At 32.3% G+C, this 19,484-nt stretch overlaps 2 protein-coding genes across 2 annotated transcripts in view; one reads left to right on the plus strand and one right to left on the minus strand.

Moving 5' to 3' along the window:
• The first annotated feature begins 658 nt into the window (after nucleotides 1-658).
• On the plus strand, nucleotides 659-3,628 carry LOC139841668 (uncharacterized). The gene is made up of 3 exons (XM_071831874.1): nucleotides 659-2,225; nucleotides 2,541-2,977; nucleotides 3,617-3,628. Exons 1-3 carry the CDS (start codon nucleotides 659-661, stop codon nucleotides 3,626-3,628), a joined length of 2,016 nt encoding a protein of 671 aa, XP_071687975.1.
• A 5,194-nt stretch (nucleotides 3,629-8,822) lies between these two features.
• LOC139841669 (uncharacterized) overlaps nucleotides 8,823-19,484 on the minus strand; it is a 47,830-nt gene continuing 37,168 nt past the window's right edge. Inside the window, exons 5-6 of the mRNA XM_071831875.1 lie at nucleotides 9,085-9,142; nucleotides 8,823-8,963 (exon numbers count right to left, since the gene is read on the minus strand). Coding sequence (XP_071687976.1) covers nucleotides 8,823-8,963; nucleotides 9,085-9,142 — 199 coding nt within the window. The remainder of the gene's footprint in view (nucleotides 8,964-9,084; nucleotides 9,143-19,484) is intronic.

Below are 19,484 nucleotides of genomic sequence, written 5' to 3' on the forward strand. Positions count from 1 at the left end.
TTACATAAATACATACAAATAACGAACTATCTATTTTTAAATATAACATTGAACAATTATGTATATAAATATATGATATATTAATATAACTATATAAATATTAACCATTATGAATATATACACAAATTAAACATACATAATATATAAATTAATGATATAATAAATAAATTTGTTCAGTTACAATTATATGTTTTAATATATATATGAATGTTATAGGTTCGTGAATCCGAGGCCAACCCTGCATTGTTCAATATCGTCATATGTATTTTACTACAAAATACATGATTGTGAGTTTCATTTGCTCCCTTTTACTCTTTACATTTTTGGAACTGAGAATACATGCGCTGTTTTTACAACTACTTTATTAAATGTTTTTTTTTAATATTTTGAACTGCGAATACATGAAATGCTTTTATAAATGTTTGATGAGATAGACACAAGCAAAACATTCCTCGAATGAATTATTATGCAGACAGAAGTTCTGCGGATTATTGTTGAATAATGTGGACATGATAATTGCCACCATTGAATTATGTGGACATGATAATTGCCACCAATTGAAGTGAATGTTATATATCGAGAGAATGATTTTATACACAGATTATGTGTATGATATTTTGTACACGAGATATGTGTACGGTTACTATGATTTATGAAAATGGTTTCGTACACGTTGTGCGTCCAAGAGACTAGATGGAAAGGTCGAGGGGCGGCTAGGATCAATGACTACAAGTTGTGGTTCTCGGGATCGAGAGTAGCTAGGAATGGGGTTGGAATCATTATTGGCCCTCCCTACAACGAGTATGTTGTGGATGTAGGTAGACAGAGCGACAGGATTATGTCGGTTAGGTTGGTTATTCAGGAGGTGACTTACACGGTAATTTGCGCTTACGCACCCCATGCGGGCCGTGGAGATGCTGAAAAGAGACACTTCTGGGAATCGTTAGACGAGGTTGTGAGGATGTGCCCTCCGGACCACAGATTACTTATTGGTGGAGATCTCAATGGCCATATAGGATCTGATGTTGAGGGATATGCGGGAGTCCACTGGGGTTTTGGGTACGGAGCTAGAAATGAGGAAGGACTCTCTATTCTTGAATTTGCTGTTGCCCACGACTTGGCAGTTGTGAATTCGTTTTTCAAGAAGAGGGATGCTCAGTTAGCAACTTTTCATAGCGGAGGTCATAGTACCCAGATTGACTACATGTTAATTCGCAAAGGGGATCTTAGGACTTGTGGAGACTGTAAGGTCCTGACTGCCTGGACATGCTCCTCCCAGCACAGACTGTTGGTCATGGATTTGGTTCTCCAGAGACTGACCACCAAGAGTGTGAGACAAGTCCAACCTAAGATCTTGTGGAAGAAGTTGAACGGAGAGAAGGCAGAGACCTTTAAAACCTTGGTTGTAGGTAGAGTGGATGCTGAATTAGAAATGGTATCCAATGATGACGCGGATCAGATGTGGAATTGTCTGGCGTCCTCCATTAGAGAGGTAGCCAAGGAAACCCTAGGTGTGGCTCTAGGTACATCTAGAGACCATAGGGCTGTTAGAGAATCATGGTGGTTCAGTGACAAGGTTCAAAGCAAAGTTGCGCTTAAGCAATTAAGGTTTAGGGAGCTTATCACTGGTGGGGAGGGGACTCCGACTGATAGAATTAGGGCTGTAGAGAGATATAAAGAAGCCAAAAGAGAAGCTAAGAAGGCTGTAGCCCTAGCAAAAGAAAATGCATATGAAGATCTGTATAAGAAACTTGACTCCAAAGAGGGAGCTAATGATATTTACAAGATAGCCAAAGCTAGGGAGCGAAGACGTATGGATCTTGATAACATCAAGTTTATCAAAAATGAAGATGGTCAAACTTTAGTTAAGGAAGACGAAATTAGGAAAAGATGGGAAGAGTATTTCTCATCTCTCTTTGTAGGGGGAAGACCAGAGCGCCACGAGGACTTACAAGACGCTGATATAGAACAATCCCATAACAACATAGATTGTGAGAGGATTAGCGAAGAGGAAGTAAGATTGGCACTACGAAAGATGGGGAGAAATAAATCAGTGGGACCAGATCAGATCCCTATTGAGGCGTGGCGGTGCCTGGGCGACACTGGTGTTAGGTGGCTGACTTGCCTCTTTAACAAGACGTTTCGAAGCTCTAAAATGCATATAGAATGGAGACTGAGTGAGACTATTACCATCTATAAGAACAAGGGGGATGCTCAATGTTGCGGTAACTATAGAGGCATAAAATTACTTAATCATACTATGAAGCTTTGGGAGAAAGTGATTGAGACTAGACTTCGACGCGAAACCAATGTTTCGGAGAACCAATTTGATTTTATGCCAAAGCGCTCTTCGATAGAGGCAATCCATATTATTAGGAACCTTATGGAGAAGTATAGAGAAAAGAAAAAGAACCTAGAGATGGTCTTCTTAGACTTAGAAAAGGCCTACGATTGCGTGCCACGAAACTTGATTTGGAAGACCCTTAAGGGTAGACGTATCTCGAGTAGGTATATTAATGTTATTAGGGATATGTACGAAGGGGCGAAGTCTTGTGTTCGAACACCGGTGGGAAATACTGAAGTTTTCCCAATAGAAGTAGGCCTGCACCAGGGATCGGCCCTTAGCCCTTTCCTTTTCGCTTTGATCCTTGATGAACTTTCTCGAGGGATACAAGAGTGCATCCCTTGGTGCCTGATTTTTGCCGATGATATTGTGCTCGTTTTGGACTCTAAGGAGGAGCTTAATAGAAGACTTGAGCAATGGAGGGTGGCTTTAGAAAGTAATGGTCTATACATTAGTAGACAAAAGACAGAATATCTTAGTTGCGATTTTGATAGGAATGTTGATGAACAAAGTGATGGAGTGAACATCTGTATTGGAGACCAGATCTTGCATCCACAAATTTCGTTTAGATACCTGGGCTCGGTGCTCCACAAATCGGAGAGGATAGATGAAGATGTGTCGCACCGAATTAAGGTAGGGTGGGTGAAGTGGAGAGCAGCGACTGAAGTCTTATGCGACAAGAAGATCCCCCTTAAGCTGAAAGGGAAATTCTTCAAGGTGGCAATTAGACCTGCCATGTTATACGGATCAGAGTGTTGGCCTATGACGAAAGCACAAGAGAGGAGGATGGAGGTGGCAGAGATGAGGATGCTTAGGTGGACATGTGGTAAAACCATGTTAGATATGATTCCTAATAGTGTTTTTAGGGAGAACCTGAAAGTTAGAAGCATCATCGACAAGCTTAGAGAAGAACGGCTTCGATGGTTTGGGCATGTGAGAAGACGACCTCCTACTGCCCCTGTTAGGAGGGTCGAGATGCTTACGGTTGATGGCGTACGAAGAAGGGGTAGACCTACGCGTAGGTGGGAAGATAGGATAAAGATAGACTTGAAGGAGCTCTTATTGACCGAGGACATGACCTCTGATAGGGTTGCGTGGAGGACTAGAATTAGAATAGATGAGTAGGTTGTTTGGTTTTGTTCGTGTGTTTGTGGTTTTGTGGGTCTGTGTGGGTGTCTTCTTTCACTATGTTCTTTGCTCTTTGCTGGTTTATTTTTTTTTTTTGTATGCTTTTTTTGTTGTGCGACCTTTTTTTTTTTTTTCTTTTCCTAGACCCATGCATAGATGGTGTAAGTTTGGACATGTGGGTTTCAATGTGTATGTATGGATGTTCGTGTTTTTATGTATGTATTTAAGTTTGTGCGCAGGTTTATGTATGTCTGTTTGTATGTACGCTTGTTTTGCATATCTGGTTGCCTATGATTGTATTTATGTATTTATGTACCTTTATATGTTTATATGTATGTATTGTTATATGTTTGGTTGTATGTATATTTGTATGTTTGTATGTATATCCGTATGTTGGTATGTATATTCGTATGTTTGTATGTTTTATATCTATGTATGCGTATGTAGGTTTTCCCGTATGTATGCGTGTAGGTGGATATCTATGAATGTACGTTTGTATGTTTATGTAGGTTTGAGTAGATACGGTTTTATGTATGTTTGTATGTTTATTTTTATAGACTGGCTTGCTATGATGTGATTTTATCTGTTTGTGGACATGTATGTTTATTTCTCATTTAGTGCAGCTTTACTTTATTCGTCATGTGCTCCGCAGTACACTTTAAGGTAGGTTTTTTTTTTTTATATACGCCGCTGTTTCGGGAGCCATCAGCAAGCGTCTACTTATTGGCGACTTGACTGTGGCTTAGAGCCTAAATCGAATTCCAGGCAACATTTTAAAATCCATGGAAATTTGTCCCACCATTTTCATGGCGTTGGCATTTTTTTTTTTTTGCCGGAGGTCCGTTGCAAGCAATCTCTTTATCCGTCGAACATAGAGAGGAAGGACTTTCTCTACTCTTGTGAGTGTTTCACTCGGGGTGGTGAAATGACTTCTCTTTGTCCTAGGGTAGAGGAAGAATTGTCTACGTCTCACCTCCCCCAAACCCTACAAGTGTGGGATTAGGTATTGTTGTTGTTGTTGTTGGTTTCGTACACGAGAAAGATGTACTGTATTTAAAAGATATAACATGTACATTACAGGTGGGTATAGGATTCGGGCCCATTTGTACCATGCATCATTTAAATTTTTTGGTCTATCAAAATGATGAATTTTATTGTTTTATGATAAACTTATGAACTCACCAACCTTTTGGTTGACACTTGAAAGCATATTTATTCTCAGGTATGAAAGAAATCTTTCGCTGTGCATTTGCTCATATTACATGGAGTCATTCATGGCATATAGAGGTCAGAACCTCGCAATGGGACCAACTGTTGAAGACTTCGTCCAGATGGATTAGGACGGGGCATTTCAGTAATGCTGGAGTTAGCTATACAGGGTTGAGGTTGATTCTACAATAATATATATACTTTGAGTTGTGATCGAGTCTGAGACATGTATATAACGGGTCACGACATGTATTAATTAATTCGAATATTATATATTAAACTATATATGAATTGTTGAACTACTAATTGTGGACGCCTAACTATGGACTAATGACATTGGACAATTAAAATAAATTAAAATATTGATTATAACATATGAAACTAAATAATTCTTCAAGTTTGCCACTTGATTTCATCCTAAACCTCATTTGTATCTTGACGATTACAATCTGCGTTCAAACCTTTCATGATTCTTGAAAACACCTCAATCGAAAGGATGAACCAACCGCACTTCATCTACGAGAAGAAAGATTTATGCATATAATTATGCACCTGAAAACACTCAGAACCTGAATAAACGTTTAACACGTATCTGTGCTAGCTCCTTTGACGTTGTTATTACCGAAAATAACTTTGCAACCCCTTTCCAAAGTAGCCAATTTTGTCACAGCTTCAGTAAATCAATTTTGACCTTTCATTAGAATAAACTCTACTATAACTTTGTTATCTAAGTTTGCCTTTAGTCATTGTTACCGGGGAACCATTTATATCCCACCACATTAGCAGTAAACCTACTAGCAACTTCATTATTCATCGACTTAAGTCTCCCTGAAGAACCATTATATTTGTTCATTAAAACCCTATCATATACTCATCCGCATATTGTAACGAGAACCGCCATACCAACTACCGGGAATTAACAATCAGTATTTCGAATCTCGCAGCGTTTCTACATCAATAGTTATATGTATACATATAACATTTATCTCTCAGAATCATGATCTTCCATTCTGAAATTCTGAAAAACACCTAGTCTGCAAAATAATACTCGGAACATTGAGAAAGTTGAATGAAGCAATAGAAACTGTAGACAGCCATAAACGACCTTAACCGTCGAAAGTATGATGATAAAGAATGGAGTGTTGGAATCGCTCAATAGAAAATTTAGTACCAAAAAGCGGATTATGCGAAATTATGAAGGAGGCTGTGGACAAATCACAAGGACTAAACTTGTACATAAAGAATCCTGATGATTCTGATTCTGATGAAATCTTTAGCGAATACCTTGCTCCTTAATTGCTCTAAATCATCGTGAATGAATTTCTTCATCACAATTTGATTCTAAAATTCTAAGATATCATCGTATCTTTCATTATAAATATCCTCTATGTTTCTGAAGATATTTTCATAACTATTCTTATCTGAAATCATGAATCTCTTCGCACTATCAGTATTACATCATATAAGAAACTGTTAGTTTCTAAATTATGAAACCTTCAAGTTTAAAGTATGAATGCTTTGAAGAAGTGTTGGAAATTGATGCATGAGTTAGTATAATATAATGACACTTGATCAACGTGATTATATTACAGTAAGTCATGCTGAGTTTCTAATGAAACATGATAATTCACAGACCATAACGTCATCATGTTCCATGTTACACGACTCTTACATTCTATTTAATCTATAAACATATCGAGAACATATCTTCTTGATAGTTCTATCATTTCTCTTGAATTCTGATAATTTAATCAATCAATATCGTGCTATTACAAATTTTCTCTTAAAACGTTAGTCACGATCATTTGAAACTTCATACCTACGAATTCTGGACCATTATTCGCTTGACTTAAAGTCATGAAGAGAGAACAAAAGGATGGAACTCCAAAATAAAAAGGAAACGAAGGGAATGGATTTATAGTGAAATATCTGACGGAGAAATCGAAACAGATTTCCGCGTTTATTTAAGGAAATCCTAATTTCCTTAAATTCCAAAGGATCTGATCTTATTCAGATTCCGAAGATTTTCTTTAAATCGCTGGAATCTCGGAAATCAGCCTTGACTACGTCAGAGGTTAAGACAAATCTTTATTTCTCATTTCACTCTTTTGTGACAACTTCACCCATACCCTTCGAGTAATCAAATTGTTTTATCTATATTGCTCGCTGATGATAAAACTCTAATTTCTAACTCGTATGAGTCATGAAAACATATTTATTGTCAACCATGACCATCCCAATCAAATTTCGGGACAAAATTTCTTTAACGGGTAGGTACTGTGACGACCCGGAAACTTCCGACCAAATTTAAACTTTATCTTTATAAGATTCTGACACGATAAGCAAAGTCTGTAATGTTGAAATCTCAAAATTTTTGAACTGCTTCATATATTCAATTGACCTTCGACTGCTCTCGACGATTCACGAACAATTAATTGTAAATAGATATGTGTGTATGTATATATAAATAATAATTTGAAATATAATTTGAAGTATTATATGTTGTTGTTATTAAAAATTAATAAAATAAAAATAGGATATTATAATAATTATTATTTAAAATATATCTCTATATATAAATAAAGTATATTAAAAATAAATATTAAATGATTGTAATACTCGTTTGATGTTTCGATTGATATTAAGCAAGTTAAATTCAAACTTATGTAATTTTAAAATAAACGGTGATACGAAAATGAGTTCTATAAATTTTAGGCTTATTAAAAATGTATTTAAGAACTATTTGTTACGTTTTAGGGATTTTATCATATATCCCCTCATTAACTTCTTAAATCACATATTTACCCACTTAAGTATGAAAATATCACATAAGTCCATCATAAACACTTAAACTCATCATATATATCCTCTACAATTACATATTTACCCAACTATAAATAATAATATCACATAAGTACATTTTAACATCTCAATCTATCAAATAAATATATTCATTATTAAGTCATCAAATATCTATAGTTTGATATGTTGAGCACTATCAACCAGTTTTTGATATATTTCATAGCTCAATGTTTTTTTCTTATACGTAATTATAATAAATCGTTAGTAGATAGTAGTCAAGCTTAAAGGTGACCACAACTTCTTCGTATCACGTACAATAGGTTATCACATACGTACCTTAATCTAACGATTAAACTAATTGAGTGACTATCATTCTTGACGTTGTATTTCATGTTATCCTTATATTTAATGTTTAAACTAATTAGCCTGTTACATGGATTTTAAAACTACGTCTCAGTTTAAAACCTAATTCATAGAATTCTAATTTGAAAGTATTACATAAAGGAAAGGAAAGATCACCACTCGTGACTCGTCAATATATAATGATCATAATGAACGTAACAATTTCATTCAAGATAACATCACCTATGTTTTACTAACACAATTATATTAGATACATCATTAAAATGACAAAAATTACGCTATATATTTGAAATTCGCTATAAATTAATTAAATGATAATATGATGAGGATATATTTGATAGATTAAGTGTTTAAGATGGGTTTATATGATATTATTTTATTTACGTGAGTAAATATGTAACTTTAAATGTTTAAGACGGGTTCATATGATATTATTTTGTTTATGTGGGTAAATATGTTATTTTTGAAGTTAACAAGGTTATATATGTTAAAACCCCTAAGTTTTAACACTTTTTATATTTCACCCATAAATGAGAGAGACAGTTGATGTAATTTTTATTTAATATTTAATAATCGAATTTTATACCATAATGACCAAAATAAATAATTATACTTAATTTAAAATTTTGGAATTTTTCTGAGAACTTTTTTCCACCACTAATTAACAACGGAGTACGAAATAATAGCCCGTAAAAAGTGACGGCAGTGTAATAGTTTCATATATCCGTGATATTGAAAATATGATCATGAATACTGTGCATTTTGTTTCCTTCCACTCATAACAACTCATAACAAGTAATATATTATACATTATTATAATTATAATTATTATTAATATTATAATTAATATTATAATTACATATATATATATATATATATATATATATATATATATATATATATATATATATATATATATATATATATATATATATATATATATATATATATGGAGGGATTTAGATGAAGAACGATATCAATCGAGAAACCGTTTGGCAGCCACACCGGCCACCACCGTGACCACCTTCTGGCACAATAACCATACTCCATCACTACCACCATTGAAGCTTATTACCGTTTTCTGTTTCCAAACAAACCGCCCAATAACCATCTCCAACTACAACAATGTGTGGCCGTTTGTTGCTATACCTCCAACTACGCATGTTTTTGTAAATGCTCGATTACCACCCCAAGAACAAACCCACTTTACCACCTCTTTATTAAACCGACACACCCACCATTATTCTTTTACTCTTCACGACACCACCATCGTCACTCTTCATCTCTAACTTCCACCTTCACAACCCAATACCATAACCAACCGTCAACACCACAGTCGCCACCTCTCTTCTCTCTCTCCTCTCTCTCTCTCTCTCTCCTATGCTTGTTCATGAAACACCATATCAAACCATTATCACCGAACCACCATCATCATCTTTGTCTTCACTTCTGCTGCTATATGTGTGTGTTTTCTATCCTATTTTTTTTATCAAACTATCGCAGTGTACTCGCCATTAATAATTCTGCTTTAACGATAGAATATTTAAAGTTGATAAACCTTTTGGAACAAAACATGAATTAAAGGTTAACAATAATTAAGAAAGCTAAAGTAATAAAAGTGGGACAGCGTTAAAGAAGATAGTGTTGTCGATGCATACTATTTAGTGAGTATGTATGTACACCGAATACAAACTGGACCAATTAACTAGCTGTTGGGCCACTAGTGGACTGGTTTATATAGTAGTGGGCCGTGAACTTGTTTCTATTTGGGCCGGATCATTTCCAATCTGTATTGAAAACAAGCGAATGCTGCAGCTGTTCATCTTAATCTGGTTCCTGTTTGTTTTCGTAACGATCAAGAAGGTAAGGAGCATCATAATAACAAAGATAAAGTGGTAATTCTTTGGTCATAAAGATGATGATGATAATATGATGGCGACTGTGATGAATCGAATAATGATAATGAAGATAATGATTAGTGAAAATGATTAGACGATGAAGTGATGTTTATATTGATATGCTTATGATGATTCTGTGAATGATGATTAAGGATAAAGAATGATGGATGATGGAGAAGATGATGATGATGGTTATTAGGTTGATAGTGATGATTTTATGAAGAAGAGAAACTGTTCTGTCTATGTTAATTAAGTAGAGACGCGAGTTAATACAAGAAATGTAACAATGGTTCAATGGTTTAGAGTGTGGGTGTTTAAGCGAGAGGTCCCGGGTTCGAGTCTGGGCAGTGGCGTTTTCTTTTTAGGAGCTTGTTTTCTTCAAAGGTTGTATTCTAAAATTATTATTATTATTATTATAATTATTATTATTATTATTATTATTATTATTATTATTATTATTATTATTATTATTATTATTATTATTATTATTATTATTATTATTATTATTATTATTATTATTATTATTACTACTACTACTACAAGTATTATTATAAAGTATCATTTATTATGATTATGATTACCATTATGATTAATATTATGATTATTGTTATTACTAATATTATTATCATCATTAAAAATATAATTTTATCATTTATAAAAGTATGATTATTATTATTATGATTATCATTAATATTATTATCATAAGTATTATTATAATTATTAGTATTATCACTTAGGTTATTATTAGTAGTATCGTTATAATTAAAACCATTATTATTGGCATCATAGTTATTATTATTATCAGTACTATTAGTATTATTATCGTTGACGAGATTTTATATAAACATTATATATTATCATTATTGTTAAGAGTATTATTATTATTAAAAATTTAGAACTATCATTATTGTCAATAAAAGTACCATTATTATTATTATTATTATTACTATTACAACTATAATATTATTAAAAGAATCATTAATTGTAAAGCTACCATTTTATCATTTTAGTAAAAAAAAATAATCATTTTTAGTAAAATTATCATTATTATTAAAGTTATTATCTTTATTCGAATTATCATTATTAAATTAACATTTTTGTTATTATTATCACTATTATTACTATCATTATTATTATTATCATACTTAACCTAGTATTATTACAATTATTAATTTTTTTTTACAAATAGAAGGTATTTATATAAAAATATATTTATTACATGATTATACTAATATTACATAATATTATGTTTTAACTAATATAATATTATTTACATTAATATAACGTTAATTAAATTATGTATCAAATAAACATTATAATATATTATAAGAATTAATAAAATTATATATAAATATTAATCTTAATACATAACTAAATATATATAAATTTGTTCGACTACAAGTATATGTTTTAATATATATATATGAATGATATAGGTTCGTGAATCCGAAGCCAACCCTACACTTGTTCAATGTCATCATATGTATTTTTACTACAAAATACAGTATTGTGAGTTTCATTTGCTTCCTTTTTAAATGCTTTTGCAATATATATTTTTGGGACTGAGACTACATGCGCTGCTTTTATAAATGTTTTATGAAATAGACACAAGTACTTAAAACTACATTATATGGTTGGATTATTAAACCGAATATCGCCCCTTCAAGTTTGGTAACCTAAGAATTAGGGAAATAGCCCATAATTGACGCGAATCCTAAAGATAGATCTATCGGGCCCAACGAGCCCCATCCAGGGTATGGATGCTTTAGTACTTCGAGGTATTATTTACTATATTAGCTGCGCGCTGTATACTAGGAATATTCTTTATGCATCTTGTTAAGGTCGGTTACCAGGTGTTCAATCCATATGAATGATTTTTATCTCTATGCAGTTTGCGAAATGCCAGATACGAGAGTATGTTTATGAAAGATGGAATTTAAATCTTGTAGTCTATTAAAAATATGAAATTGATGGATTATGATAAACTAATGAACTCACCAACCTTTTGGTTGACACTTTAAAGCATGTTTATTCTCAGGTGTTAAAGAAATCTTCCGCTATGCATTTTCTCATTTTAGAGATATTACTTGGAGTCATTCATGACATATTTCAAAAAGACATTGCATTCGAGTCGTTGAGTTCATCATGATTATTATTAAGTCAATTATCGTTGGATATATTATGAAATGGTATGCATGTCGTCAAATTTCTATGTAATGGAAGTTTGTCTTTTAAAAACAAATGCAATGTTTGTAAAATGTATCATATAGAGGTCAAGTACCTCTCGATGTAACCAAATGTAATGTATTCGTCCAGATGGATTAGGATGGGTCATTAGACATACTAGCATTTTTGCTTACCATTATCCTTAATGTTGCATGAGATCCTAACATAAGCACCAACTTATGACAACCATTAACCAAAAAGCAAAGAGGTGTCTCCTTTGTCCCCCACCAAAACCCACGGCCACCATCACCTCCCCACACCCTTACCTCTTATAAATACCAAGCTTATTCATCCCATTTCACACTTGATCTCATTCACAATTTACACACACTTACTCTCTAATTCTCTCTCTAATCTTTCTCACTCTAAAAAGTGTAAGTTTTAATTTTTCTTTCTCTTCTTCTTCCCTTCATATCCACGACATCATCATCATCATTTAAAGGATCTAGCTTTTAGCTTTTGATCTTGTTATATCTTGTAGATTCAAACTTGGGTTTGAATCCTTCAAGAACATAAAAGATTCAAGCTTTCTAGCTTTGAATCTTCATTTACTTGTTAGATCTTGCTTATGATTTCTTTATCTTGTTATAAAGATCAAAACTTGTGTTTATGATCTTCATGTAACTTGAAGATCTAGTCTTTTGCTTTAAGGATCTTCAAGAACACTAAAGATCCAAGCTTTCTAGCTTAGGATTTCATTATTTTGTTAAAGATCTTAGCTTTTTAGCTTATCATCTCATTACTTTCATTAAATATTAGCCTTTTAGCTTATGATCTCATTACTTTCATTAGATCTTAGCTTTCTAGCTTATGGTCTCATTAATCTTGTAAAGATCCAAGCTTTCTAGCTTAGGGTTTTCTTAATACTTGAGATCTAAGTTATTATTGTAGATCTCACTTACTTGGAACTTTTTTGTGTTTTTTGTGATGATAAAGATCAAGTCTTCATCATCACATATGATGGAGATGCATAAACTAGTGTAAAAAGGATAAAGGTTGAAGCTTTATTGAATTTATGCAATAAAGAGGCAATCTTGATGTTCAAAATTTGTAGAATGATAAATTTTACTCTTAGTTGTGTGTTGATGGTTGAACCTTGGTCAAAGTGATCATAATACATCAATGATTTGTATACTTGAAGCTACAAGCATCAAGGATGAGAACCGTGATGAGCATCACACACCAAGAATCCCACTGGAGCACTTGCTTGCTGTTTTTTGAGGTCTGATCAGACTCCTGGACTTCTGGAAAATTTATTTTCAGATATTTCGTTTCGTGTAGATGACTTTTCGTTTAGGCCTCGCCTAAATCCGATATATGGTTTAGGATTTATGACCTTCCGAAAGTCACTACGCCTTTGTAACGTTGTGCTGAAATTTCTAACCTACTCGCACTTAAACCATCGTCACGGTCAAACGAAGACGAGTTAGGTTCTGAAAATTGGTTAGCGGTTAGAGGACTCACATACGGAGCCTTGGCCACTGACTACGCGTCTTTTTGATTTGTATAGAGTTCGTAACAGCTGTCCAAAGTCATCCTTTTGTTTCGATCTCTATTCTTGTTAAACTTACCTTAGCTTTGATGAATGATGATGATGTTGATGATGATGACACTTAACCTTAATTTATTCACTTTTAAACTTTTGGGGAAAACATACTGACCTAGTGACCTTTGACATAGGTTTACGACCTTTCGGACCGACTTACTACCTGCATACGTTTCATATCGACTTTTACTGCTTATTCACTGTGAGTTATAGGATCCCTTACTACTTTTACTATTTTTGAGACTGAGAATACATGTACTTTTTACGTTTTACATACTAGACACGAGTACTTAAACTTTATATATATGTGGGTTATAAAACGGCACAAAGATTCCCCTTAGCTCGGTGAAGTTTAATCATTGGTTTCCTAACCGTGAACGCGAATCTTAGATATGGATCCATAGGGTTTGACATCCCCACTCGGGCTAGTTGCGCTAGCATTCAACGGGTGTTTAATACTTCGAGGACAAACGCACTCGCCAAGTGCACTTTTAGGGGATGATATACATATGTTAAGTCTAGTTACCGGGTGCCCAAGGTTAAGCATATATAATTTTCATACTGATTTATAATGCTGGTTGAAGCACTGAAATCTCGTGGTCTACATTACTTTACCGATTACAAACTATAGCTCACCAACATTCGTGTTGACTTTTAAGCGTGTATTTCTCAGGTGCTCAGACGATTTGCTTCCGCTGTTAGACTTGCTGTCTTGGTGTTATAGATTTGCTGTTACGGACCTGCTGTATTAAATTTCCGCTGCATTACTTAGAGATGTCTCAATCATGAAACTTTTTTCTTGCATTCGTAGCTTATGTTATTTTCAATCAATGGCTTTGTAACTACCTTTGGGTCACGTACTTATGTTAACGCTTCTATTCATAGGAAGCACGTTATCTTTTGTAAAACACTATCTTTTTATGAATGCAAAACTGGTTTTCAAACAGCATATAATGTTTGACCTTGTAATGATCCTGTTGTTGATGAACCATACACGATGGTTTTGTACGGGGCATCACACAATTAGTATTAGAGTATAACAAGGTTTCGAACCCTCACTTCGTGGCAGGGGTTCGGTTTTCAATGTATTTTATTGCGTTTAGTTTGTAAAATTATTTCATGGCTAACGATGATGTCGTTGAAGTGCAACTCGAGTCGAACTAAAATGGATAGCTAGTGAAAGATTTAAATGTTATCTTAAATTAACAATATGTGTACATCTACGCGTTTCGCTATGGAATTTTAGACTTTTAAAAATTTAACGCAAAATCAACGTGTATGAAAAGTACCCCAAATATTTTAGACTTTGTTTAGTACTGTTGTTATTGCCATGCTATGTACTGCGGTAGACGATCTAGGTTGCTGTAGTGCCTGATTACGTGCTTGCTATATGTCTTACTGACATGGAAAAAGTTATTTTTCCTTGTTCAGATGTCAGACATGCCGCCCATGACCTTTGACTTTGAGAGTGACTCAGATACGTCTGCTACCTTGCCTACGATTGTTGCTGATTCACCGCTACCCTCCCGCGACTCTGGCGATTTGCCTTCTGGAGATACTGGACTTGTGCTTGACCTGATGGACATTTCGAACGGAGACGAGGATCCAGAGGAGATTCCAGCTCCACCCAGCCCTGGACTCCCGGGGCCACAGCACCATTCCGGTGATGATGTGATTCCTGGGAGAAACGGAGACGGTCCTTTCCGTAACGAGTATGGACATTGGGCTAGACGCATCGCTGATGGACGTATTGTACTGATTCCACCAGGCAGATATTGACTTATGACCACTGGCCAGATGCTTTCTCCCGCCCGCGATAATCCTGCATTACCTTCCGACGATTCAGACGATTCATCATCCGACGACTCCAGCGAGGAGGATCCCGAGGAGGATTCTGAGGAGGATCCCGTGCAGCCACCCTTTACCCCGCCGAAGAAGCGGTACTGTTTCGATGGTACTATTATTCCAGGGGTTAATAGAGGAAGACCGTTCGTGGACGCACATGGACAGTTGGTTAGGGTCACCGCTCGTAAGAGGGTCGTACCGTATCCTACCGATCCATTCGTGCGTAAGACCGCCCGCACTGTGCCATCTACATCTGCATCATCTGGACCATCTGCACCACCGGCGCCACCTGCACCATCTGCACCATCTACACCACTTGCCCCACCAGCATCTAAGACGACCCATGTGAAGACCCGTCCTAATCCATCCGGACGAAGTCCATATCGATTATAAACGATTCACAACAGTTGATTACATCGCGAGATACTTGACCTCTATATGATACATTTTACAAACATTGCATTCGTTTTTGAAAAGACAAACTTTCATTACATCGAAAGTTGACAGGCATGCATACCATTTCATAATATATCCAACTATAATTGACTTGATAATAATCTTGATGAACTCGACGACTCGAATGCAACGTCTTTTGAAATATGCCATGAATGACTCCAAGTAATATCTATAAAATGAGCAAATACACAGCGGAAGATTTCTTTCGTACCTGAGAATAAACATGCTTTAAAGTGTCAAACAAAAGGTTGGTGAGTTCATTAGTTTAACTTAAACAATCGTTTCCATCATTTTAATAGACCACAAGATTTCAGATTTCCATTTCTCATAAACATACGTCCCATGCATAGAGACAAAAATATCATTCATATGGATTGAACACCTGGTAACCGACATTAACAATATGCATATATAAGAATATCCCCATCATTCCGGGATCCTCCTTCGGACATGATATAAATTTCGAAGTACTAAAACATCCGGTACTTTGGATGGGGCTTGTTGGGCCCGATAGATCTATCTTTAGGATTCGCGTCAATTAGGGTGTCTGTTCCCTAATTCTTAGATTACCAGACTTAATAAAAAGGGGCATATTCGACTTCGATAATCCAACCATAGAATGTAGTTTCACGTACTTGTGTCAATTTCGTAAAACAGTTATAAAAGTTGCGCATGTATTCTCAGCCCAAAAATATAAAGGGTAAAAAGGCAAATGAAACTCACGATACTGTATTTTGTAGTAAAAATACATATGACGTCATTGAACAATGCAGGGTTGGCCTCGGATTCACGAACCTATATCAATTGTGTATATATTAATACGTATAATGTAAGTTACAAAATTTCATTTATTAATATGTATTATTTATATATTATAGTTTTGTAGAATTTATTCTAACCTTTATTTTAAAACGTATACTTATATTATATTTTAAGTTATATTATATATATATATATATATATATCGATTTTATGTATATATATCTATAATGATTTACGTTTATATAAATAGTGACATTAATATATTTATATACATATATTTGTGGTTAGTATTGTAATTATGAAATTTTATTAGTTTGTTATGTGAATTATTAATACAATCCTAGTATATACCATAAGTATATATATAGTGTACAAAAGATTTATTTGTTAAAATAATAATTTAGATAATAATGATTTACTAATAATAATAATAATTTTATTAATAATGATAATACTAATAGCAAAAAAAATGAAAATGATAACTGTTAATGATACTAATAATAATAACTCTAAAATAATATTAATACTAATACCATACTTATGTTAATAATAAGGGTTCTAATATTTATAAAATGATAAATGATAATCATAATAATACTAGTAAATATTAATGATGATACTGATAAATATGATATTATTAATTGTAAATGTACTGATGATACTATTATTTATAAACCGGTACAAATTCTAATATTGATGATAATAATATATTTTTATTTCCTTCATAATAATAATAATGATAATCATAATCCTAATGATGATAAAATACTAAAATGATAAGTTTATTACTAATAATAATATTATTAATACCTATCATAATAATAATAGTAATGTCTATAATACTTTCAAATATGATAACAAGTATGATACTAATAATAACAATAACAATAACAATCAAAACAATCACAATAATAATAATAATACTAATAATAATTAATATATAATAACAATAATAAAATTAGAAAAGAAAACTACCTCACATGAAAAGAGTTTCAAAAAAAAAAAAGAAACTACCGTCCTCTGGACTCGATCTCGTGACCACATGCTCACACGCAAACACTCTCGACCATCCCACCAATTCTGATTCTCTGTACTAATATCGAATTTAAATTTTATATATAAACTGTTTTTCTTCTATTCCTCTTCTTCTCCACAAGTCTCATGGATTCAACAAAACATCAATAACCAAAAAAAAAAAAAAAAAAAAAATCAGGGTTCCTTTTAAAGCTTCAAAACATTACAGAAAAAAAAATAATTTGGGTTCTAAAATAAAAAAAAAAAAACACTAAAGGCCTACTGCAGCGTCGGTTCTTGGAACAAAACAAAAAAAATTGATTTCGTAATAGATAACATTATAGATAATGTTTATAACACGAAATAGTTTTCTAAACATGTATAAAAACTACTGGAATCGTCAATTTGATCAGAAACATATACACGAACGCGAATTTGTCTCAAGAACAATTGTTGACTTTTTTTAAACTAAACTTTGACTTCAAAATTCAAGATCGATATAAAGATTTGAGAGTTGAGATTTTGCAGATAGATTCAAAGAAAGATTTCTAACCTTTCTGCATTTTTAGATTTTGAAACTTTATTCGAAATTGAATTAAGAGAAAAAAAAATTGGAGCGTGCAGAGAAGAAGAAAAAAAAATATCGCTGTGCTCTTTAATCCCATTGGATTTCCTTTTTATTTGATTTGCAATTATACATAATCATTTTGTAATAATAGAGATCGGTTGATAAAAAATGGAGAAAATGTCAACACAGGTTCACGAGTTTGGAGCAGGAAAGAAACAAAAATAATAATAATAATAATAATAGAGATAAAGGATACAGAGGTCAAGCGTATAATATAGATCCCTACTGTTTTTTTTAATTAATAATAATAATATATAATAACAATACTATTAATATCTAATAATATTAATAAAATTAATAATAATGATAAATATAATATTAATGATAATAATAATTGTAAAAATGATAATAATAATAATAATAATAATAATAATAATAATAATAATAATAATACCATACTAATTATGATAATATTAATATTTTATCGATAATAATAATATTAGTAATAATAATCTAATTTATACATCCAATTTCATCTTTATATGATATAAAGTGATATTATGAATACAAATATTGATATTTGACGATACAAATAACATTACTACAACAACTATATTTGTATTTAAATTTAATTTATTAATATCATCTATTATTATGTAATATTTAATAATTATGTAATATGTATTGTAACACATACTGAATATTATATATTTATGCATTTTAATATAAATATATTATAATATTTATTTACATACTAATTATATTATACTTATGTATGTAATTATGAAAAATATAAATGTTTTATATATGTAAGTATTATATATATTTATTAAAATAGTACATTATTTCATCATAGATATATTATAAATTTCTACATATACATAATATAATAATTATGTATAAAATCATATATATATATATATATATATATATATATATATATATATATATATATATATATATATATATATATATATATATATAGTTTTATTTATGTATATATGTATACTACCATATATATAAAATCATGTTTTAAATGTTGAGTAGATGATTAATTATGTATATTAAACAATTAACTACAAAGTATAACATTGTACATTTAATATTTTGATAACGTTGGTAAAATATGTTTGAATCATTTATATACAATATACTATATATATTCAAAATGAAAATCTTTAGTTATTAAATGTTATCTTTTATAATAACAAAATTACTTAATAGTTCATTAATACTAATATAATTAGTTTTATATATAATTATTTATATTTACATTCTTAGTTACAATTAAAGGTTCGTGAATCGTCGAAAATAGTTAAAGGT

The sequence above is a fragment of the Rutidosis leptorrhynchoides genome, chromosome 4 (genome assembly GCF_046630445.1).
Source record: "Rutidosis leptorrhynchoides isolate AG116_Rl617_1_P2 chromosome 4, CSIRO_AGI_Rlap_v1, whole genome shotgun sequence".
Classification (NCBI taxonomy): domain Eukaryota; kingdom Viridiplantae; phylum Streptophyta; class Magnoliopsida; order Asterales; family Asteraceae; genus Rutidosis; species Rutidosis leptorrhynchoides.